Raw genomic sequence first — 24,747 nt, 5'->3', positions numbered from 1 at the left:
CGTACAGTGGACTGAAAAACGCCAGATGGTTTCCAGAGAACGCAATCCTTACAGCCACTTAGAGGGACATTCTATATATTCATATAATTATACTATAATCTCAGTAATTTTACACAAAACTACATCTTTAAGAGACATATTTCATTGATCATAAGAATTAGAAAGAGAAAAAAAAACATTCTTGAATTCTATCTGTTATATTGTCAGGCTGATTTTTGTTAATACTGTAAGGCTCCACCAGAGACCTTGGCCTTGCTTTTCTGCCCCAGAGAGGTCATCAGACCTGGAACCCCCTGAGGATGTAAGCCTCTCTAAAGGTGCTCTCCCCCTGTGCTAGTAGACTTCTATTAGAATTGATAACCCTTTCAGGCGAGACCAACTACTGTGGGCACATCGTGAGTAAAAAGGTTCATTCCATCACAAAGTTATTATCCACAGGCAGACTGTTACCATTCATCAAGTGTGAGAGATGAAACTCACTGTTAGTCAAGGGAAACGGCTGTTTCACTGCCTTGCCACAGATCAATATATGCCGCCATTTTCCTTTCTCTCCCCCGCTACAAAAAAGTAATTATACAGAAGAAATGTTGACAATCAATAGACTAGTCAGGTAAGGTTAAGGTCTGCTGTGGGGGCCAGCGGAGGCTCCTCCGTCAGCTGTCACTGATGCTGCTGATGTGAACATGGATGCTCGCATCGGAAACAAAGAGAGGTTTGTCTCCTTCCGCCGCTTTTACATTTCTGTTAAGGTGGCTGTGTTGAGAAAATCAGTACCTGAGGAGTGCTGGCGAATGAATGGTAGTAAAATGACACAAGAGAAGCGCACACTGTGAATATTTAAGTGTCAGTAGCGTGCAGGTGTGTCTGTGTAAGGCTGCAACACCTGCACAAGATGTACTGCAAATGGCACAAACACCAATAAAAACATATTGTCTGTATACAGTATAAAAAGTTCCTGTGATGCTGAATTGAATCTACTCTCCTGCAGAGAGAACTGCAGATTTTATAGTCGGCCTATCGTCACAAGCTGCAAAAGCGGTGGACGTTATTCTTCAATGAATTCATCAGCCTCGCCTTGACATCTACTTTCACTTTAGACGAGCCTGAACTTTATAATCCACTGGCAGGGTTCAGAGGTCAACAGCAGCGGGGACCAGAGGGCAGGGAAAATCACTCTCTCCCTGGAAAAAACTCTGACATCCAATTTTCAACTTGATTTATCAGTGTAAAGCTAAAATTGATAGTGTGTCATTACTGGGCAGGGAGCTGTCTTGGAGAGATGTATCAAAGCCTCCTCATTTTGATTTAGCACGGCAGATCAATACAACCCTATACTGTTTCAATTTGAGGAGTATTGATTTTCCTATGCTGACTCTATACAGGGGGACATTCATCATCAAGCAAGCATATAGTATGATCTAGCAGGGCACCATAGGGTCTGATCTGCTTATTCCTCACTCAGATCACATGACGCCAGAGCAGCTGTTTTAAGGCCTTGCACAGATGATTTCTTGGTCTTGGGTTGTTGTCGTATGCGCTTCAATACAATTTCTGACAGAGTTTGCCACAAAGAGAACAGCTCAAAATGGAGTCGCCTTCAGAGAGGCAGATAATTTGCAGATGTCTGCAATTCAGGAAAAAGAACGGATGCATCTAAGAGCAGGCCAGGTGGTTATATCAATCTAATGAGTACAGTTGAAAACACACACTAGTAAAAGAAAAAACATAAACATATAAGTTACACTAGTTTCTGTCGCCTGTCTGCCTAAGAAGAATTTTGTTTATAATATATTCTACACAAATGATAAATGTCCTTTGGCATGTCTCCAGGCAGAATTCAGGAGTAAAAGGCAAAGCAATTTCTGTGCATGAGGGTGAAAACAAACATTACCAACTAAAGTCTCTCTCTCTCTATGACACACACAAACACACACACACACATACGCACACACGCATGCACACACAGACATAACAGACAGCCACCTCAAAAAACGCTTGAGGGCTTTATATTTTACAAGAGCAGCATAAATGGGAAAGTTAATGTAGCATTGAATAAGACTAAGCCGCTGAACTGCAAGACTGCCTTGAGCTTGTGAGCATATTGCATCATTTTTCTTCACCAGCAGGTTACCATTAAATTTGAATTTGTTGGAAGTTTTGCAGTATCATTTGCAATGCACCCACGCTCAATACCCTTTTGTTTCAATGCAAATGCTCTGCCTCTGAGAGGGGCTCCATGAATATTTGAACAAGAGCCCAGAATTCGTTCCCACAGATTTTGTCACGAGGACTTCTGCTAAGGTTCGGTTTTATGAAAATCTGTACCAGAATAATGCAACTGTTTGACAATTGGTGCACCTTTTCAGTCACTTTGAATTACTTTTCAAATTAATTGCAACAAATGAATGGTCTCTTAGAGACTTAAAATCCTCAACATAAAAGGGAATAATGTCAATATACTGGGCATACATTTGATTATAAAGTAAATAGACACTAGACAGGGTACATAATCTTCCATGAAATCATGGAAAAAGAAACCAAATGTAGCTACTTGTGACATCTGCTGTTTGGGATGGAAACTATTTGAACTTTAGTGCAAGTCAAAGACATAAAATATAGCCGTAAAAAGTAATTACACCAGCTAGAGTATTTTTCTTGACAGCGGTAAACAGGGCTTAGGATATGAAACAAACCCAATTTCACTGAACAAGGTTGAACATCTGCATTGTATTTTCAAAATTTATTAACAAAACCAAAGCTACTGTTTCAGAAAGGAGGCAAAATTTGTTTTGGCAAATCGGCAGCGGTGGGTTATGTAAAAGTGGTAGACTTTCGCTCAAGTGCCTGCTCTTTCAGAAAGCAGCTCACAATTCACAATTAATCAAGTATTTGCATCAGAGTCTGGGTGAACAGTAATGAGTGTCGAATAAACCCCCACTACAGCTTCACCTGTAAGCAGCAACTGAAGTTTCCCAGTTGTGTCTTTATAGTCGCTGCATGTAGGCCGTTTTAAAATGTTCGAATCCTCAGCTCTATGCTCAGCACAAAATACAAACAGCATGTTGTAACACCTCTGTTAGTCTGATATAACTGCCTCTTGATCTTGCCTTTCCACTCTGTATCTGTGGGACCATGTGGATACAGGCGAGAAATGGGAGGCAGAGCAGGAGAGCCGGCAGTTATTTTAACAGGGCCCACTGGGAAGTCTGCAACTACCACCAGGTGCTGGGCTGTGTTACTGAGAGGGTCAATGAATGCCTGGACAACACTGCAGAAACACCCCAACCCCCTTCCTCCCCTTCCTCTCTCCAGGTCTGTCAGACGACTGGCCAATCAGCTGTCCCCAGGGGATTAAGCCACTCCACACTGTAATTGCGTTTGCTGACCCGATTGCTGACCCTATCGGATCCTGGGAAAATGACATTAACTGGTGGTCCAATCCCATCACTGCAGAGTTTTGTAAACAGTAAACTTTTGTCCTCTGGTGGAGCAGCTATGGTTCATGTTAAAGACGTAACATGGCCCATGTTGGTCTAAAGGTGAACTTGTTCAAGTGTGAGGGCTTACCTCTGGGCCAGTGTCCCCCAGGCACCATGCTTGTTGGTGAGGATGTTGACAATTTTCTGCTTTAGCTGGTTGGCCGTCACATGGTCTCTGTGTTTGGCAGCACTGATCAGGTGGTCGCACATCTTCTCTTCTTCTTTTCTGTCAGCAGCATATTGGGCACAGTTGGACTAATTTGAGATTGAAAAAAAGGAAAAGGGAAAACATGGTGTGAACCTCATTGTATATTTATGGCTTTCAGTACAGTATCCACTGCCAAAAGTGATGTCTGACAGTGTACTAATAGCATTCGAGAATGTTTTACTTGAATAAAGCCAGAATAATATATACCCTCTAATGGAGCATTTGTCACACTGAAGAATGTTATGGCTTCATTCAACACACTTGAGTGCATAAAGATATTAGTGGACAGCTGAGAGATATATTTCTGCTCCCTTGGAGGAGTGTAGTAAATCATGGCAAGCACATGAAGGCAGTCCATTCCCTAACTGCGGACAGATGAGGCTCCCTGCTAGGTAGCCGTGGATGGTGCTATTAAAGGAGGAGGGGAAATACTATAATACATCCTCAAAGAATATAGTCTGTCAAGGTTAACAAAGCCACACTAGCATATATCAAAGAATACATTATTTTCCTCTGGTGTAGGAATGGTGTAAATATGCAGCAAACAAATATGTACCAAAAGAACACAATGCCTTCTGTAGCTTGCAAATAGGATAAAAACATTAAACATATCGATGGTAAAATAGTCCACATAATGTTTGATATCAAAGTGTCAGAATGATAAGGTTTAAACAGACTATTTAAAAATTAATTGGTCACGATGTGAAATATGGCAATATTGGTTTTAAATCAATTTCCAGAAGCCAGTGCAACTTTCCAAGTGTTCCAGGTGGCTAAAAGTAATCTAAAGGAGCACATCTGACTCTCTCTTTGCTGCTAAAACAAGATTGTCTTTCTATGGCACCCTGGGGGGACTCTTGCTAATATTCAAAATCTAATTTGCTAACAGAAGCTGGAAGTTAATTGAATTCCCGGCTTCAAATTTGAATTCTGTCAGATACTATACTTCAACATATTCTTCATAAGGCAGATAACTCAATCTCTGCTTGTCACCTCACATCACCACGTGATTCCGTGACAAATATCAAACATTATTTATCACTTTAAAGTGTATGACGCTTCGCCCTGACACCAACTTAATTGTAAAAATGTCTTATCTGTGTCCTGAATCTTCAATCTTGGAGAGTGGGTAATAAAGTAACGTCAGACCTAGATGAAAAGTGTAGGCTGTCTGGAGTTGGCAGACAGAACGGATGGGGCCAGGTACACTTCCCCCCTCTCCTGACATTGCATATCTAGCCGTCTCTTCCAGTTTATCTAGCAGGTCAAGGATCCTCAAGAACTGTATATCAAGCAGCTGTTTGAGGATGGCTGCTTTTTCCAGATAAGAAACTCATCACTCCTCACATGTACAAGCTGCTAACAGAGGGGCGGAAGTATGCGTGTGTGTCTGTGTGATTACACACACACACACACACACACATACATATGTCTTCTGATGTTCTTCAATAACCAAAGAAACTTTTGATACAGCAAGATTTCTTTTCTATCAATCTGTGGCTTTAAATTGCTCCATGTGCTATTTTGCCGACAAGCTTGCACTGAAAAATACAAGTGTGTTTTTCTTTTTGTATTTGTTGTAAGGACATGCATTAGTGGAAAATAAAAGCTAAATGTTCATTAATGCAAGTAAATTCATATTCAGAAATTGCTTTAACCTTATTATCTTTGCCTTTCATGTGCGACATAGTAGTGGTGGGCTAAACACAGACTCAGAAGGTTATCCCCTGAGTTGGTTAGCAGAAGCTCATTTCAAAATCCTAAATTAATATTGCTCGCATTTCTCTTTGCAACCAGTAATTAAATTAATTTAAAGTAATTGTAAGAGTGAGGAATTAATGCTCAGGAGGACACAAAGGGACGCGATTAATGGGCACATACACTTGAATGACATGTTTATTTTAATAGGATTTATTAATTCAGAGATTGACAAAATATTCTATGTTCACAGAAGATGGTAAAATTTGATTCTGGAGAACCAGTGATCTGCAATCATGCTATTCACTATTGATTATACTCGCTTTTATAGAAGACTCTGCTAGCAGCCCAACTTTAACATTTCATTTCAGAAGCAAGAATGGATGGCTCAGTTTATACCTCAAACTCTGCATGTTTGTGGACGTCCTCTGCTCGCTGTCTGTTCAGGATGAACTCAGCCTCGTTGGCAACCCGAACTATGTGGTCCTTCATGGCATGGCAGAGCAACCTTTAACATTGCAGACAAAGTTAAATGCAGCAGACTCTGCATTTTCACATACATATCATCGGTAATTAGGAAATATACCATTTGCATTAGCTAAAATATGTTGCAATGCCTTGCAAGAAAGGAGCAAGGTTGGGGCAAATATAGCTTGTCAGGATCGTGCAGCATTCGGCTTGTTGATAGAGCAGACTCGTAAACAGCATCATTTGTCTGCGTTATGTTGCAAGGCTCCAGGTCAGTGACAGATCCCTCTGTAGCATTAAGGAGGGAATGGAGTGTCATTAGAGCATCGAAGCCTATCTGGCATACTCCTGATTGACTGAGCATCCCTTTCCGTTGACCAGAACATCAGCCCCTTGCCTGTATTGCTGACAAGTCTGGCCGTGAACAACTTCTCACATGGCTGACTCTGGAGGCTCTGCGTTCCCCACCCACATTCACATTTAAATCCACTATCTTTTAATAATTGAAAACACTCCGGCTATTGTGTGTAGATTACATGCCATTTTACACACCATTAGGCTAGCTTTGTTTTAATTAAAGCATCTCCTGTTCCTCTCCAGTGCTTGATACAGATTGTAATTTCCCTTCTGTCCCAAGGAGAGGCAGTAATCCCGAGGCTGCATTCATCAGCTGCTGTTGCCTCTTTAACTGTTGACAGGCACTCATTAATAGACAGACGTTCACTGTTCAAAGACAGAGCCTGACAACGCCAAGCTTTGTTTTGAAACCAAGAATAGATGAGAAAGCATGTTGACGAGTGATATTTGGAGACGGGAAAAAAGATGTGCACGCTTTCTACAACACTTTCGCATTCATATTTCATACTTGATACTAGGTATCAATACAAGTATTGATTGTACGTGTTGAAAATGAAAAAAAAAACACACAACCAGATTTGAGACAGAGCTTCTCCTATAATATCTATCAGAATTGTTAAACTTGTCTTTAGGAGTATTAAATTTGTTAGTCTGGTATCAGATTACAATACACAAGATTACACTAGTCAGGGGTCAACACTGTGATCCCTGTAGCTTTCACTTTTGAGACTTAAAGACACTGTCTTAACAGAGCTGCATGCAGAAAATAATACTGCATCTTCTCTCACACAGGACATTTTAGTGTGCCTCATAGCAGTTTACATTCTAACAGCTGCATCATGAAACAGAATAACAGCAAACAACTACCGCTCCATGTGTTGTTGCACATACAGCAGATACTTTGCCAGCCACGCCTTGTAAGGCAAACAGATATACCAGACTTAAGCCACCTCTAGATCTGTCTAGTTAAGCAGAGCAGGTGTGCAGAGACTTGAGTAAGATTGGGAAATTATGTATCTGTCAGCAGCACCCTGGACAGCGACGTGTGGCCCTACTGACTCAAGCTCTTTGTTCCAGGGCCAGCAGGGGACTCAGAGAAGCCTGGCTGGGCTGCAGCAAGAGCTCGGGCATAGAGAAGGCCTGGCCAGATGGGTCAGCAGATGGACAAGGAGGCTGAGCCGCCCCTGATCTGCTCTACACTGAGTCTGGCCACACCCAGAGACAAGAGGAAGACGGAGGGAGACAGAAAGAGAAACACAGACACTTGGATGTACAGTAAACAGGCAGAGAGAGAGATATAAGAAGGTAGAAAATAAGAGATGGTGGCCGCACTCTAGTGTTCATATTGTTACCAAAGTCACCACAATCTCATTTACCATTACCCCCTAAAGAGCAGCTAACTAGGGGCTTAGAGCTAATCCTGCTATTTGGTCCAACAACCTTGTCACAGCAACCAAGGAGAGGAAATATTTTTTAAAAGCACATACTGGTAACGGAACGACAAATAAACTACTGTCTGGCTGAGTGATTTAACCTTATGTATGACAGTGAACGGACACATTACCTTCCTTCGTTGATTAGCTCAATGAAGGCCAGACCAGCGTTCTTCTGAATGGAGTTCTGCCATTCCTGAAATGACAGAATTTGCAATCTGTTACTTGCAGAAGCTGTGCAGTTCTGAAGAAAAACACAATATCATTAAATTACATCCTTCTAATCGATATTACATGTGGGCTTAGGAAAAAGATCTTGTCAGTACGGCTAGTCAACCCCTCAAAGCACACCAAAAAGTTTAAATGGTAGAGTAGGAGTATCAAAATACTCTTTTGAAGGTCTTTCATGAAAGCATGACTCAAACACACGAGAATCACATTTCATCCAAATTGCATAGTTCATCTGTAATTTGGATTACATTTCATAGCTTGTAATTCAAGTAGGTAAAGAAAGCATTTAGTTCATATATCATTTGAGGAGAAAAAGTGATTCCTATAAAAAGCTGAAATCCTGCACAGCATGTGTGACCATCCTTTCTTCCTCTGTGAAAAGATCTGTAAACACAGGAGAGATGTAATTGTGGGATGAAACTGTATCCTCTCACTTAAATACAGCCATTTCCCCTGTCCCTTACAGTGACAGATTACTGAGCAGGCTCACTGAGCCCTGCAGTATACGCCTGGAAGGGATCCGAGCCCTGGGCCAGAGTGCCAGCACTTGCCGTCTCACAACATGCTCTGGAAATGATTAAAAAGCAGTTTGAGAGCGCGCCTTTCACTGTGGGAAATTCAGCTCTCCTGTGCCCTCACTGAGGTGCAAATGGAAGAGAGAACAGAGAAGGCCACAGTTCAAAAGAGGAGGGAAAACAGAGGAAAATGAAAGCAAAAAGCTTTCCATTCCTGAAGGCTACGAATGTATATGCAAATCAAGGCTATTAACATATATAAGGAACCTTTGAACCATTTACAATTTGCAGTAATTAATATTATTTCCAACAGGAAGAAAATATGGATATAGCTCATCTCTAGGTGTACATGCAAAACACACTGTCAATGTCTGGACAAGGTAAGCAGCATTTGTTGTGTATGATACCAGAATAACTGACATTGACATTATTATGTATGGGCATGTGTTTTTGTACACAGTTGTCGTGCCTGACACATACCGATTCACGCAACAGTACACAGTCTGACCCTACGATGCGTTAAATCAGGGAGATGGTGCTGACAAACCGCTGAGCATCTGGTCTCCAAATGTTCCCCATGACCCCCTTCCTCTGCAACAGTATCTGCCTGGAATAAGCTGTTCTTGATTTGGACAGGGATCATGTACAGCCAGTCTTCTGAGGTTCCACTTGCACCATGCTCACGTGACAAAAATAAATACGGAAATCAAGGCAGATGTGACACTTGGGTGTTGCCAGGAAAATGGCAGCAGGTCGGTGGAGGTGTAGCATGAACTAGCCAAATTTGCTATCTTGTCTGAGGTATGCTTGTTGACAGCTGAGATAGCACTTCAGAGGCTCTCTTTTTTTCTTGTCTTTGTTTTACTGGAGAACAGAGCTCCCATGGGGCTGCCTTTGATTGCAAAGATTTTAAAAAGTCCTCTGCTGCCCATTTGAAGGGAATTAGGCCTGACACACAGCTGCTTAAAAAAAGCAATGTGATCCTCGTTGTAAATGCAGACCATGATCAGAGTGCAGCACCTCTGGCCGCTGGAAGTTTGGTTAGTCCTGAATACGAAAATTTGCAATTTAAAGCTGCATTCATTTACTTTTTGGCCTTTTGGGGGCAGAAGAGCTCCACAACAAACTGAAAAACAGCCTTGCCATATTGTCGCCCTATGTTGCAGTTTTGGCAATTGTTAGCATGGACATAACAACAATGTACAGAACAACTTGTACGCTAACAAATGTTTACTTTCATATCCACGGCCAACGTTAGCATTCTCTAATAGATAAATAAAAAAAATTCATGTTTCCACAAACATCTGAGAAAAATAACTGCACAAGCTGATTGCGAACACTTGTGCTTGACATTTGACAGGTTGTACTTTGTTAATTTACCTGAGCTTTTTTTGCTCAGCTGCCTGAAAACAGCTGCCTGCTGCTGTTGGAAACAATTAGCTAAAAGCAGCTAAAAAGCTCTGTAATGAGCTGGTGAGTTCTTTGACACAACGCAACACTGGGAAATGTCTGACAGTCACTGATGATGCTGTATGTTCACTTGGGGAGATGGTACCTTTCTTCCATCTATCTTTGAAGAGCCCATCACCTTTTTGTGGACCTAAAACCCCACAACACCCAAAGCGGAGAACACTTTCATCTTCCTGAAATTCAGCAGGGCACTAAGTATTTGTGGTGTTTCAATCCAACCTGTCAGTGTGCAGGAGCCTTTGCTTTTATCTGCTCTGCTTTGCTCCGTTATACTCCCCACATCTGGAGGCCTTCCATCACTAAATCTCAGTGGCTCCACACTAGATCCCCCCCCCCCCAACCCCCCCGTATGTTTAAGCTGTTACAAGAACCAGAGCTGCTTGACCTTTTCATTCAGCTGCCCAGGCTGAGGAGAGACACACAGTGTCTGCAGCCGTGGCCAGCCACACGATGATTGCTATGATTAGTATGCATAAATAAGAAGAGGAAGATCATTAGCACTAATTCATTCATAAAACTGACAGGTCACAAAACAGAGAGGGACTAAAGGTCAGCTAAGTGCCCTCCTTGCTGTCTTAAAATATTAATGTTGAAATATGCTAGGGATACGTTGAAGTTGGCATTTTATATTGACCCTGCATATGAGAAGCCTTGCTGTGCTTCCTGAAAGCACTTCAGACACAGTCTGTGATACCGAAGACATTAATTGCGGGTACATTGAAATGCAATTATCAATCAGAATAAACATTAGATTTGCTCATGATAAAACAGCTCTGCATATATCAGCTTTGTTACCTGAAAGAAGACATATAGAAGAGACTAATTATCATCCATCATTGTGATTGATGATGTGTGTGATTTGTGTGATTTTTAAATCACATTAGCTGGCAACATAACTGGATTCATTACTGATGTGCAGCATCAGGATACAACGCAATGGCTCATCTCTATCTGAAAGGTTGTGGAAGGACACCAAGCTATATGGTCCAGTTTCAAGGCCTCACTGTCTGATCGATATCTCAGCCTGGGTTTCATCCCCAGAGCCCCTAATGGCAGGAACCTCTGGAGCCACAGTAATGCTATCTATGTAAAGGGGGGATGGACTCAGACCTTTAGCAGCATGCTGACGTTCTCATCTGCAATAAATCCCAGAGCTGGAAAAAGCAACTTCCCACAGATACTCTACAGACAGAAAAGCAGCACAAAAAGGAGCCTGTCGAAAACCTTCAAAAGAGCAACAATAACTCAATGCTGGCTGCCCCATTTATGTTTTTTTTTTTTTTTTTTTTAGAGGAAAGCCCCTGAATAATGGCCTCCATATAACAGAGGCTGAGCTGCCTACAGAAGAGGGCTTTGGACTGCGGATACCACAGAGCACACATAGTGGCAATCCACCTCCTCAAGGCTCTGGCCCTGCAGACTGGATCCACAAAGAGGCACCAAGTAATGGCTTCCTTATGGGCTCCGGACGCAAGACTGATGGGCTGACAGAAGGTATGTTAAATATCTCCTGTTCTAACTGCTACATCGGGGCTTTGACCTTCTCTAAAACAAGGGCTTAACAAGAGATTCAGAGGGTCAGCTCGGAGGTGATCAGTCACTAGCAGTGTTGCATGAGGTGGGGCTCATTCTCGAAAGGAGGGCTCGGGATTGAAGCTCTAGGGTGTAGTGAGAAAGTTACTGGATTCTCAGAGAGCTGTGTGTGTCTGTATGTCCCCACTGGTTTGGACAATTCATTTATGGAACATTTTCCAAAAAATACAGTGAGAAGCAATGCTCCAGTTAAATAAGTATTCATCTATTCATTTTACTTATTTAATCAATTAATTGCTACAGAATTTATTTTCTGATATAAGACAGTGCCCTTTAGCCAAGCATTAACAATAAATTTATACAAAAATATATAGTTTTGACAGCATAACGACTGAACCTATTTAGTTTAAAACATATCTTTAAAGAGTTACAGAGGTAGAATGAAATGGCCTATTGCAGAGACCATTTGAAATTTGCCAGATTGTGCAATGTGTCAATTTGTTATGACTGAGAGGTGAACCCAGCTCCTAACAGATCTCCACATACTGTGAAAATATGCTATAAAGAAAAACTTAGTGGAGAAAGGCATATGTCACCGGGTAAAGATGGGACCTAGAGAAAAAAAGAGGATGAGAAAGAAAAAAGCTCACCTGAGAACAAAGCAGCATGACGAGCTCCACCACTGAGGTGCTTGACTTCATACACACTAGACCTGCAGGCAAAACCAGAATTAGATATTAACCAAACATTTTATTACACAAGTGTTACAAACAGAATAGATGGGTATTATCAGTAGGTATTTTATAATTTATGCAGCAGTACCAGATAATTCGTTAAAAATAAATATTCTCATTTAAATTTCTGACAGTATAGAATTTGGAGCTAGATTTTTGATAAGTCACTATTTGTGCTTCCAATTTGCCGATCATAAAACTATAAAAAAAAAAATGCAAAAAGCATCTGCACAGAGTAGATATGCACAGAACAGATGCACACATCTACATGTGAGCGCCCCCTCCACACACACACACACACACACATCTACCTTCACACATGCACACACACTCACACAAGTGAACACAGACATTCACAGCTTCTTCCCTCATCTCCATTCTGTAGGTGGTGAGCCGCAGAAGCCGACAACTCTCTAATGAAACAAGGGCAGGTGTGAAAAGCTCATTTGCAGAAACAATGGCTGCAACTGGTCTCGTATTCTGCACCTCCAGCTCCTTCTGTTGCACTTGGCGAGAGCCATTAAAGGTGCAGTCATTAGTAAAAGAAAGGCTGCAGCTCTCTAGGACTCGTTATAGGCTGGCAGGAGTAGGACTCTGCACCACAGGGCTACCATTGTTTCATCGATTGTGGGGTGTCAATCAGAGGAGAGGGCAAAATATTCTTGATATAATGTTTCAATTAATGTTGTTGCAGGAGTTGTGCATTGTGCAGTGCAGCATCTTCAATAAATACATAACATTATATATCATTGGCTGCAATCACACTGACTAATTTCTAAAACTGTCAATCAGAATATAGTGTACTTTGCATGACAACGATGAATGCATCGAAAAATGTAGGGAGTGAAATGACTGCACACAGAAGATATTTGAATGTCGTTCAGCGGGGAAAATTCCATACTGTATACTTCCTGACATATGCAACATGATGTGCGCTCTACTGCAACTAGACAAAAAAATTACACTTAAATTGGTTGACAGGTCTTTTAATACAGAGATTAATGCTACACTACACCAAAATACACAAGTTATATCGTAGCTTGATATCAACATTCAATGGACATAGCTTTGCTTGTGTAAATATTACACAATGTAACGCAGTATGCCAAATATTCAGAGCGCTGGGTGGATGTTTTGGTCGCTGATTGTACATCCATCTCTATTCATGAGTGGAGACTGTCCGAGGGAGCGTATTGTAAATACTCTGAGAGGATGTGACCCTTCTCTTGTACACAGAGTGCCACGGCTGACCTCTTGTTATAGCTGTGACATGCTGAGCCATAAGTCAGTCCAGTCTGACACAGGAGTCAGGTGGCCAACTGACCCTGGCCTTGTGCTGGTAGACAAACTAAATGCATTCTATTTAAACATGGCCTGCCAGTCCTTTCCTGTAAACAGGGCAGGGTTAAGGCACGGGTGAATGTGGCATTGTGGGGCAATGTGCCGGCAGACTGGGCCACTCAGGGGACAGCAACAAGCAGGCGGCAGGCATCACAACAGGAGCAGTGTTCACACACAGGCCTTACCCACCAACTCCAAGTGTAAAGCTCAGGGTGCACTCAACATAATTGCCGCAGAGACCACATGTCTTCAGGGTGGGTGAAGGAATAGGGTGAGGCAAAGGGGCACAGGGGGCACAGGGGGGCTTGACCCCGGGCAATCTAGGGAGTGATGGATGGCTGGTAATTACTGGTAAATGGAGCGCCTTTGCACTACAGCACAGTATTTCAACTGTGAGCCTGGGAAGGGCCATGAGGAAAAAAGGAAAAGAGAGGGAGGAACAGCAAAATCAGCTCAACCATCTGGACACACACACTGCAGCCAGGACAGACCTGAGCATCTCAATCAAGTGAGATTTAAAGACCTTAAAAAGTGCATGTGGTAAATGTGCGTTTGTTTTGTCTGATAAACATGCTCTAATCCATGTCAGGGTGCACCTTTCACAGACCCAGACAGGGTTAAACATGCCTGTTGAAGAGCACTGAGGCCCGAGCTGTCTATCCACGACCTTGTTTGTGGGGTTACACTCTCAGCTCAGCTCTGGTTTGTCAGCTTGGTCAGTCTGCTGACAGACTTTGAGTGAAAGGGTAACAGGCATATTCACACTTGTCAAGGCTATGCTACCTGATTTTTCATTCCTTTCCCCTGAGTTTGAGTCAGTAGCCTTGGCCACAAATGCATGTCATACCCACATAGCTATTTACATATGTAATACATTTATAATGTATTTTTAATAATATGGAGGAAAAACTGTGCAACTGGAATGGAAACATTTAAAAAAGCAGTAAATGTAAACAGTAAATGTCCTCGTAAAGACTGTAGACAAGAACTTAGTTCATCATTTCACCAACTACTTTTTACAAGACTGGTTTATACGGTATGAAATAAATTGAGTAAGCGTGCCATGGTTGATTACTTTCAAAGCTTAAATTAAATGCCAGTAACAAATCCTAAATTTTAATACAATTAAATGTTTTCAAATTTAAAATCGAGCTCATTATCAACAAAAATAAGCTATGCAAATCTAAATATAATATTTTACATCTTATTATTTAAAATACTATAATATTACAGCAATTAAATAATTTAACAGTAACTGGCAGTGTAAATAGTTCATAAAAAAAAACTATGCGCAGGAAAGCGGACATGTGTCAGCCAACTCTGTCCAGGAACAAGTTTTAATAAAATCACACAAGTGCATTCTTTCAGCCCGCTGTCATTCTCTGCAAAGCTTACAGTTAAAAGAAAATGCGTTGGCAGTGAGAAAAGGCAGAGATATCATTTCAGTTTGTGCAAACTGCAAGTCAAGAGACCACACGCATACAGTGTATTCCACACTGCGCACACACAAACGTCTGCGGACACTCACAGTCACACACTGTGCGTGTGCTGGCTGTGGTGGCAGTGTGTTCTCGTGAATGCAAGCCAAAACAACCATTGGGAATAGAGTGGCAGTGCACACACATGCAGGCAGACAGCCCCTGAGGTTAGGCACGAGTTGCATTATGAGCGTCTGCCAACCTGGGGCCTGAGGAAGGCACTGGGAGCCTTCACATAGCCACCAGGAAATAAGACTAGAGCCCAGAGCGGAGTGCAGCAGAGGGATCGCACACTTCTGCAAACACTGTGCACAACCGAGCCAGTCAGGCCAGCGCTTTCAATATATGCAATGTGAATGCTGTCGTGCAATTTCAAATAAATGTATAAAGCTGTTATGGTAAAGACATTCATCTTGAACGCCATTTCATTGTGACGGAGAGTACCACGCCTGTGCAGAAACATCCACGACGAATCATTACTGTATAATCATTACTGAAATTTTAAAAAGGCCTGTGTAAGCATCTGAACTTAATTTACTTTCCATGTAAGTGGATTTAGATTGGACTGTACAGACTATATGCTAGATTCTTTATGGCACAAAACAGTAAAAAGGTCACTGGACTTCCAATGTACAAATTTTCCTACAATGACAAAACGTCCAACAGAAATCAGCATAAATTCATTCTGAAGTTAAAAAACATAACAAAAAACATTTTGCTGAAAAAAGACAGAATCGCCTTTTAACACCAAGCAAGAGGGTGAAATGCGATCTTAGTTTTGAGAGCTAAAAATATCTCTGGCACGAGGCAAAGGCCACCAATTATTTCAACATTCATTTCAGCATGACATTTGTTGTGATGTTTAAAAATACTACATCTAGGAATAATCCTCAATATGTGGAGTGAATCATGAAGAAAACAAAACACACAGACGTCACAAGATGAATTAAAGGGAAAGCAGATTTAATCACACTGTGACAGACCCCCAGCTTGTGTGCAAAATAGTGACTCTCCTGTCAACACCTACTACTGCGCACACATCCATCAATGTGGCAGCCAGTGGAGTGCATACAATGGTAGGGTGGTGTGTACAGGACTCCACACACAGCTTGTGCTATACAACATCTGTACCTTCTATGAGCAGCTCCTGTCCATGGCTGCCCAGCAGGGTGCGTGACAGAAAGGGTGCAAAGTCCACAAAGGTCTCTCTCAGCAGGGGTGCCACCTTCTCCAAGGCTCTCTCCAGCTTTGTAGTAATGCTGTCAAAGAAAACACATCAAGACAGAAGTCGCAAAAGGAAATAAGGCACTCGATTTGGAGTCAAAATCTAAGCGAGGTAGCGTTGTGGCCTTCCATCAAGAGTAAGACAGGAAAAGAGCAGTGAGAGCCCGATAGCCGACCCAGTGCACTCAGCTAACAGCCGTTAGTGTGGAGCCCTGGTGGGTGCAGAAGGTAACCAACACATTTCAGAGGATGCAAACCAAGTCGGATATCCATCAGAGAATGGTCGCTATCACTGGAGAGCTGAAGATTTTATTTAATTAAAAGCCACGTTAACATGGCCCTTTTAGCATTCAAAGAGGATTCCTCACCAGTTGTTTGCATTCTTTGTTGTGACGTGTTACCAGGCTTGCACATGAGATCGCAGTTGTTCAGCACTGCACAGAGAAGTTTCTTATCTTCCACGCACTCACTACATGCTGTGGCCTGACATTATCTAAGCACCTCAGAGAAACTGTGAGCTGGAGTCATGCAGACATACAACTCAGACTGTATACAAGCAGAGATACGACTCAAGCTACAACATATCTCTGTGCCGCTACGTGTACACACACAGATACTAGGCAATGTGAGGAGAGTAGAGGCTTGTTTTCCCAGCTACGATGGGCAGAAAGCAGCAGGATAGAGAGACACAGAGAGAGAGAGAGAGGAGAGGAAATGTCTGGTTTGGGATTTGTATGAGTGTTCCTTGCATGTGTTTGTAGTGTAATCTGCCTTTCAGCTCCCTGGGAAAACACAGCAGAAGGGTGATGCACTAGCATAAAAAGCAGGGTGTAAGGGGTCTAGGTGGCTAACATAAAAGTTCTTGCCTAAGACACTGGCCTGCACCTCTGGAGGCTGCCTGTAATCCTGTCAGGGAGCTAAAGGGTTTGAGCTCAGGAGGTGTCAGCCCCTCGCGTAGTGGACACTGGTCCACTTCACAAAAGGCACTGAAATAGAGAGAGAAATGAAAAATGAAACCACAGGCAGTACTTCCTTCATGTTCTTTTGTGGCTTAACCGTTGGGCTCATTAATTAATTATAAAATTCGAATTATAATCATATTAAGTTGTACTTTTCAGTAGACCAGAGCAGGAAATTCAGATTGGATGTATATTTCCCTCATCTAAAATATAAGTTAGGCATCAGCAGGCTCTACAGAAAGATAGTACTATCATTGACTTCACAATTAGACTAAGTGGTGTCGGTTACTGCTGCCATGGAAACTGAATCTCTGTTCCTCTAGCAGAACACGCTGAAGCAAAGAGCGAGAGACTGTGGAGAAAGACCTGGGCTCAGCAGTCAGTGCAGAACTAAGGACCCCTGTCACAAACTATTAGAGCAAGAGAGGAAGATGAGCCAAGGTCACAGCAAGATATACACACAGATATACACAAACGTACACAAACAATCAGGCCAAACTTTGCCATAGTGCTCACAAAAAACGCCTAAGGTTTATTTCAAGAGAAGAATAAAAAGGTCTGAATTTACAAAAAAAATAAACCACCTGAGCATGCAGACATGGTGGTTATGCATCAAATCAGAGCAGGTAAAAGAAATTATTCAGTTCAAAGGAAAGGCAAAAACGTTAAAAAAAATTGAAATTAGAAAAAAAAATGTGGAAGTTAAGCTTCACACACATTTTGCATGTGGGACTTAATACATAGTCACACAATTGGAGTAAAGTGAGTTTACTAACACAGGAAATACGAGCATGGGTGAACAGATAGGGCTCTGTTGTACCTCATGTTTTCTACTGTGTCTTCAGGCATGGGGGCCACCGTCTGCACGGCCGGCAGATTCTTACTGGTAGCTCCATTGACGAAGTTGGAGGAAGAGGTGGTAGAGGGGGCTGCATCAGTGGCTCCTGCAGGGAAGACCAACAGAAGGATGCAACGTTAGTGCAATGCAAGATTAGGTAATAGTAAATATGTACGTCTTTAATTATCCAGTTAGATAAAAATTATATCTAATATATAATAATTTTCCAGAGGTGTGAGGGTTGACTTTTAGGTAATGAAAATAAATTCAAAATGTTTTAAGTATTTTAATACTATACAATTATGTTGTCAAAAATTAAATGTAATACTGAATCCTAAAAAAATAAAAAATACTATGTTGGCTGAAATTACATTTCAGGGTCACCTCCAGAGGCAGACTTAAATAACTGGAAGGAGAAGAAAAAAAGAACGGGAAGTTATAAAACCAGCCGCAATCTGGCACCTGACAGTTGCCTTCAAGAGTCAGCGCAAATTTCAGCCACATCAAACAAATGACAGCATGGTCAAATTGTGCACCAAATCTCTAACTAAATCCAAGTGCAACTAAGCTGGTTGCTCAAACTGGTGCCAGCAGCAACATATGGAGCTATTTTGATTATTGGACGACAAAAATGAAGAGTCAGCATCCGCATCAAATTGTTATATGTGACACCAAAATTAGGGTATCGTGACAAGTGTAATTTCAAGGTGAGCCCTGAGTCACATCTTCTTGGCAGCATTGGCGGAAGTTTAAAATCATTATAACTGTCCTTGTGAGAGGGTAAAACCAGAGTGAGTGAGATCATGGGGCTTGGGTGAGAGCCTGTGGCTTTAGCTGAAAGCACACTTTGACTTGGATACATTTCTCACATTCCTGCAGAGGGGCTCAGAGAGGAGAGGGAAAGTTTTTTTTTTAATGGAGCACATTAAAAAGGTGTTGGAGCTCCTAATGGTTCTTGGTGTTAAGTGGGTCCTTTCAGAGGTCCAGACGACAGGAGCCCTGAGGTGGAACCGACTCAATGCAGCAGAGCCCAAAGAGAAGCAACGTGACAGCAGAGGGGGGTGAGGGCATACAGTCAATCAGAGAGGAACACACACTACACATGAAAGGGATGTGTACAAACCCTTTACACTATTGTAAAGACATTTGTTTAATTGTAGAATTCAGGCAGACTAACATGCGATTGTTTGGTTTGGTTGTATCAGGAGGAATCGCGGAAGCTGAAGGACAATAGTTTCTTTTTGGTAGTGAGCTGATAGCATTATAGCAAGGTAAAGAGGGCCACCTAGTGGTAGGTCCAGGGCACTGCATAGGCATAGAGGATCACATGATGCAGCAGAGGGGAAAACCTTTGTTTCTATTCTTGGAATGGCATCAAAGAAAGAAAAAAACAGACTGCTCATTAAAATGAACAGTAATTACTCAAATTGCTCTAAATAGTATTATTTGAAAGTGAGCCACATTACCAAGGCTGAATGCAGTATTTTAACTGTGTAGATATATTTCAGTAACCTTGTGCGCGACCTACCCGTGGTATTGATCATGCTTTTGGGGGTCGCAGAGGCAGCAGCAAAGATGTTGGGGGTGCTGCCAGCTGTCAGCCCAGCAGAGGTGCTGCTGCTGCTTCCCACTGTGTTAACTGCCAGGCTGCCAGGGGAGGTTTTCTTCACAGGCACCACTACACTCCTACAAGAAACACACACCCAATATGCTTCATTCACATAGGCACAGAATAATTATACGTACTAACTGAAATATTAGAAATAGATATTCAGCAGAGTTAACATCATAAGAATATACATCTGTGTATGTAAACATCAAATACACAAAAGGGATGCAAAAAGGGCGGAAGAGTTGCACAGTGAAGAGGAAAAGCTGGAGGTTGTGAGTACCTTCCCTGCCAAATTGCCCTTAAGAAAGACATTAAAACCCTCTCTGGTGCTGTAGTAACTGCAGGTGGTAACTGTAAACTCAAACTGTGATAACTTCATAGCATTACTCATATAATCTCGCTTATGGCCCCTGACACAATAATATAAAAAGACCACTAAGCAAGAATTGTGGGTGAAATATATATATTTTTTTAGGATTGGCGGAGGGTTACGGTTGAGCCGAATATTTGAGAGTTGGAATTTGCAAACTAGTCTGGGACCAGGCGTTAAACTGGAATTAACCAGCCATATAGCAGGTTAGCTTTAAGACAAACGTTGTTATGATAAAATATTCAGCATAGCCAGCAGAGGCTTTTCAGCCCTGGTCTTGGAACAGAATATCCAGAATTTCCTTGACTTTTGATTCAACTGTGAATTTTCTAATCCATCTTTCTTAAATACCCAAAATATATATTAGTGGATAAAATAAAATTCATTTACATTTTAGAAGAAAAAAGGCCAATACTAATGCCTTCACTGTCATTGTCTCTGCTCTCAGGCCGAGTCAGCTTGAGCATGCCCAGATGTTAGTCAGTACATTCCGAAAGGTAAACATCCTGAATTGTGACTCCATCTTTCAGAATATAAGCATGCAATGCAAATACACACACACACACATGAACACAAGTGGCTAAAGTAAATAAACTTGAGGGCAGCAGGCCAGCCAGCCAGCCACTACACCTTTTCTTACATCTGCTCTTGCCACTGTTGGCCCTCTGCTGCTCTCTGCTCTGCTTGCAAGAGCTGAAAACATCCCAGACCCTAATGAGAAGCTCTCCAGGAGCAACTTGGCAGTTGTTACTGACATGAATTTGCATAGCTACCGTCTGTGTTTGAACTGACAGACCTACGGCTCATTGAGCATTAGATTCAGACCTTTCTATTTGGCATTTACTCTGCACAGACACACAGAGCAGCATCTGGCTTTGACACAAAGCACATATAGAGAGAATAAGACATACTTGCAGATTATCGCCTATATACTGCAGGTTTTCATAATATGTTACTACATAGATCACTTTGTTTTGTTTTGTTATTTGAGAAACAGAAACTTTGAAAGTAGAAATGCAAGAGATGGCATCAATCAATTGGAAAGTCTGAATAAACCATGAATAATGTATACATGAAGTCTTTTTTCAAAATTTCCAATTAGAGAAATATCTAATATATAAAAGATAAAATAGAAAAGTATAATAATAATAATCATCATAATGCTGATAATATAACCACAAATTAAACAAACAAAAACAACCAAGAAAAGCTCATTTAGAGAATACGATCTTAACCCATACCGATGATATATAACCTTTCCAAGCTTTAGGGGTGTCTATACTAGCCCTGTTTAATTTTGCTGGTGAGTAGTTCATCCATCCATTTTCTGCTGCTTATCTGTGGGCCGAGCCACAGTGGCAGCAGGCTGAGCAAGGTAATCCAGACATTCCTCTCCCCAGCTCCTCCTGGATGCTCACAAAACAGATTAGACACGTAATCTCTCTGGTGTGTTCTGGGTGTACCCTGGGGTCTCCTACCAGTTGGGCATGCCCGGAAAATCTATAAAAGAAGGCGCGAAGGAAGCTTTCTGATCAAATCCCCAACCACCTCAACTGGCTCTTTTCGATGCAAAGGAGCAGTAGCTCTACACCGACCTCCCTCTGGATGTCCAAGCTCCTTATACTATCTCTAAGGGTTAGCCAAGAAACACTACGAAGGAACCGGTTGTATCTGACATCTTATTCCCTAACACATTGTTGCACCAATTCCTATGCTGATCTCACGCTCCATTTTACCCTCACTCATGAACAAGACCTTGAGAGACTTCTTCACTTGGGGCAGCATCTCACTCCCAACCAATCAACTGTTTTCTGGCAGGGAGCCATGCCTCGGATTTGGAGGTGCTGACTTGCATCATGACTGCTTCACACTTGATTGTTAACGACCCTAGTGCATGCTCAGGTCATGGTGTGATGAAGCCAACAGAACCACATCATCTGCAAAGAGCAGAGAAGGAGCTTCTTAAATACCTCAGAGACCTCTGCTAGGGACATGGGTGAGCCTTTTCCCTAGGTCTTTCCACAGAGGAGGTGTCGGTCAGGTTCAGGAATACCTCAAAGTGTCGTGCCACAGCTCGACAATGTCCTGATGAACATAGCCTAGTTCTTAGGTCCAAAAAAGTTCCATACTACTCCCACACTCTTTTGCTTTAGTGACCACCAATACTTTAGACACTCTCTTAAGAGAGATCAAATATTTGGGAGAAACATTTTAAAATTTAAGAAAATAACAAAATATCACCTGCATATAAAGATACAACTTTTTTATAAAACTTTTTTATTAGCGCTGAATAAAATACTTATACTCTTATGGACTGTGCAAAACGCAACTGCAAGAATAAAAAGCATAAGACTGAGTGGGTCCACTTGTCTACTTCTATGAAAGGAGGAGAATGAGGAAATTGTTAACTGTAATGAAAGCTGCAAATGGGTTTGTGTTTAATTCATATTAATGAAAGCATCACCAATACCCGTACAGTAAAGAAGTTTCCAGAGGTCTGACCACTCTAGATGTTAACATAGCTCTTGATGTGGTTCTTGGCAGCATGCACAAAACATGGAACAGAAGGTGTACATTACATTGTGATGCTTAGATGTTGGAAAACAACATATCAGGATAATACATGATAATTTAAGTAGTGGTTTTCCTTTCAGAAAATTTGTAGAAGCTGTACAAAAGATCACATGGTGCTAAAGGAGAAAGGGGCAGAGCCCTTAAGTGAAACATGTAAAGAAAAAGCCTGTTGAGGCTTGAGATGAGAGATACACTTGTGACCTTATGTAACAGCGAATGAAAGCACAGACACACACTCACAAACAATCTGATTGGCCAAGGATTAAAGATGATGCAGTGAACTTGGCCCTGCAAGAGCTCCCTGTCAGGAAAGAGAAGGAAAGCTTGTCCTTATCAGGTCTGCAGTTGGCCTTTGGGTTTGTGAGGGTGCCAGATAATGTCTTGTCCAATCTCCGGCAGTTACTCTGGGTGACACAGGCCAGGCCTCTGCTCTGTCACGAGCTATGTCTGCTGTCATCTGAAGCAAATCCCCAGAAATCCTCCCTCAACCAAACAAAACAGACTTTTACTGTTCCATGTTGCTATTACTGTATATATTTATCTCCTAGTGAAGCACAACATGCTGGAATCCAAGTGAAACAAAGTTTTTCAGGCTTTTTAGTAATTCCTTCTTACATCCTTTTCTGCTGCAACTTATTTCACCAAATGATCAATGCTATGATGTTTTATATAGCAGATGAAATAGCTCTGCAGTTTCTCTCTATGGATAGAACATATAAAAAGCAGGTTATAGTATACATTAAGCATCACACACTGACAACAACCTAATAGGAATAAAATACCAAAAATAGTAGTAACATTTCTGAAACTTAGCAGATCAAAATCAACTAGAATCACACAGGGGAGTATGAGAGAGTCATAGAAAAGCTTGAAAGCTTACCGAAACATTATCTCTAGAGATACAGCTGTGCTGTGAAGAACACTGATGACAAGTATCATTTATTTAGTATATCTCTGTACTGCTCTCCCCTGTGAAATCTCACTGACAGATATCAGAACATCACTAGCAGTATTTGATTGTCAGAACTGGGCATGAATTTAATCTTGCTTTCCAAATTTATCCCTTTCTCGCATCTTCCAGCAGAAGCCTGCCTGCTCTTGCACAGCTGGCATAGCTGGGACATTACATTAGATCTACAGGATGTTGATAAAGCATGAGTCTCTTTTAATGAATAATTAATTAGCGGAGTGCTCATGAATCATTTATGGATTATCTAGCGCATATCTTATTAATAGGATTGTCTTAATTGAGTTGCAGAGAATAAAGCAAGGATTAATTTTAGAATTAATATTAATGAGGTCTGCGGCTGTGGGAGATGACTGCGGTGTAAAGTATAACCAAAGAAATGTTTCCTTTACAAATCCAATAGATGGAATCTAATAATGCTTTATTCAGGAATAGTAGGATGGATACAGTGGAAATGTGCTTACATTCCACTCATACATTCAATTAAAACCAATTATCATTGCTCTACATCAAAAAAATCAAATATGCAAGGACAAACAAGTTCTCATAGAGCTATTTTTTATTTTTTACTTTTTGGGAATGAGAGGAGGAAAGAGAGGAAGTTTAGGATTTAAGAAGATGAAGTACAGTATTCCCATCTGGTCAAACGGAAATCTGGATGTTAAGAAATTTAAACCCCTCCTCTATGAAAGTCTTTGGCAGAGGGGCCTCTACGAAGACTGCCCCTGTGCGCTCCTCTTAAAGCCATTTTTTTCTCTCCTTTTTTCTTTTTTGATGTTGTCACTCCCAATCTATTGCCGCCCTGACAGACAAATGAAAGGCCTGTCCATGTCTGGCAGCTCATTTCGCTGGCAGGTGGCAAACAATTAGACACAGCAAATGGAGGCTAGAGGGGGAGTGACATGAAAAGCATGAGACAAAGTTGTATATGTGGTCAGGAGGGTTTGTGTGAAAGCATTTCAAAAATAATACACTTTGCTTTGGCGACTCATTTCAGGCTGCCAGTTCCCATTACGGGTGTGAGCGGTGAGGGCGACAGAGCCGGCCGCAGTGTGGCGTGAGGCCGCTTCTGTTTAATCTGTCATCAACGCCCTGGAGACCCCCACCCTCTCGGCGTCCTCTCTCCACATACTCCTCCATCTTCTCCCCTATTCATCAGGCTCACCAGCAGCAGCAGTATGCATTAAAGAGAAGGGAGGCCCCATTGTTCCTCCTGACTCAGTGTGTCCTTTGCTGTCTCTCTGGGGCCTGGCAGTGA

The 24,747-nt window shown here is 41.7% G+C and overlaps 1 protein-coding gene across 4 annotated transcripts in view; it reads right to left on the bottom strand.

Annotated features, from left to right (window-relative positions):
* The window catches only part of nbeab (neurobeachin b), a 183,761-nt gene that overhangs the window by 74,342 nt on the left and 84,672 nt on the right, over positions 1-24,747 (bottom strand). For 2 of the 4 annotated variants that reach the window (XM_041941455.1, XM_041941456.1), the window contains exons 30-37: positions 19,495-19,652; positions 17,949-18,072; positions 17,036-17,155; positions 16,077-16,204; positions 12,043-12,104; positions 7,775-7,839; positions 5,785-5,893; positions 3,568-3,734 (exon numbers count right to left, since the gene is read on the bottom strand). In XM_041941455.1, coding sequence (XP_041797389.1) covers positions 3,568-3,734; positions 5,785-5,893; positions 7,775-7,839; positions 12,043-12,104; positions 16,077-16,204; positions 17,036-17,155; positions 17,949-18,072; positions 19,495-19,652 — 933 coding nt within the window. Of the gene's footprint in view, positions 1-3,567; positions 3,735-5,784; positions 5,894-7,774; positions 7,840-12,042; positions 12,108-16,073; positions 16,205-17,035; positions 17,156-17,948; positions 18,073-19,494; positions 19,653-24,747 lie in introns of all 4 variants that reach the window. The other 2 variants (XM_041941459.1, XM_041941458.1) reach the window with 2 other exon arrangements.

This window comes from Chelmon rostratus, chromosome 7 (assembly GCF_017976325.1).
Source record: "Chelmon rostratus isolate fCheRos1 chromosome 7, fCheRos1.pri, whole genome shotgun sequence".
NCBI lineage: Eukaryota > Metazoa > Chordata > Actinopteri > Chaetodontiformes > Chaetodontidae > Chelmon > Chelmon rostratus.
This window is presented reverse-complemented; position numbering and strand designations above follow the sequence as displayed.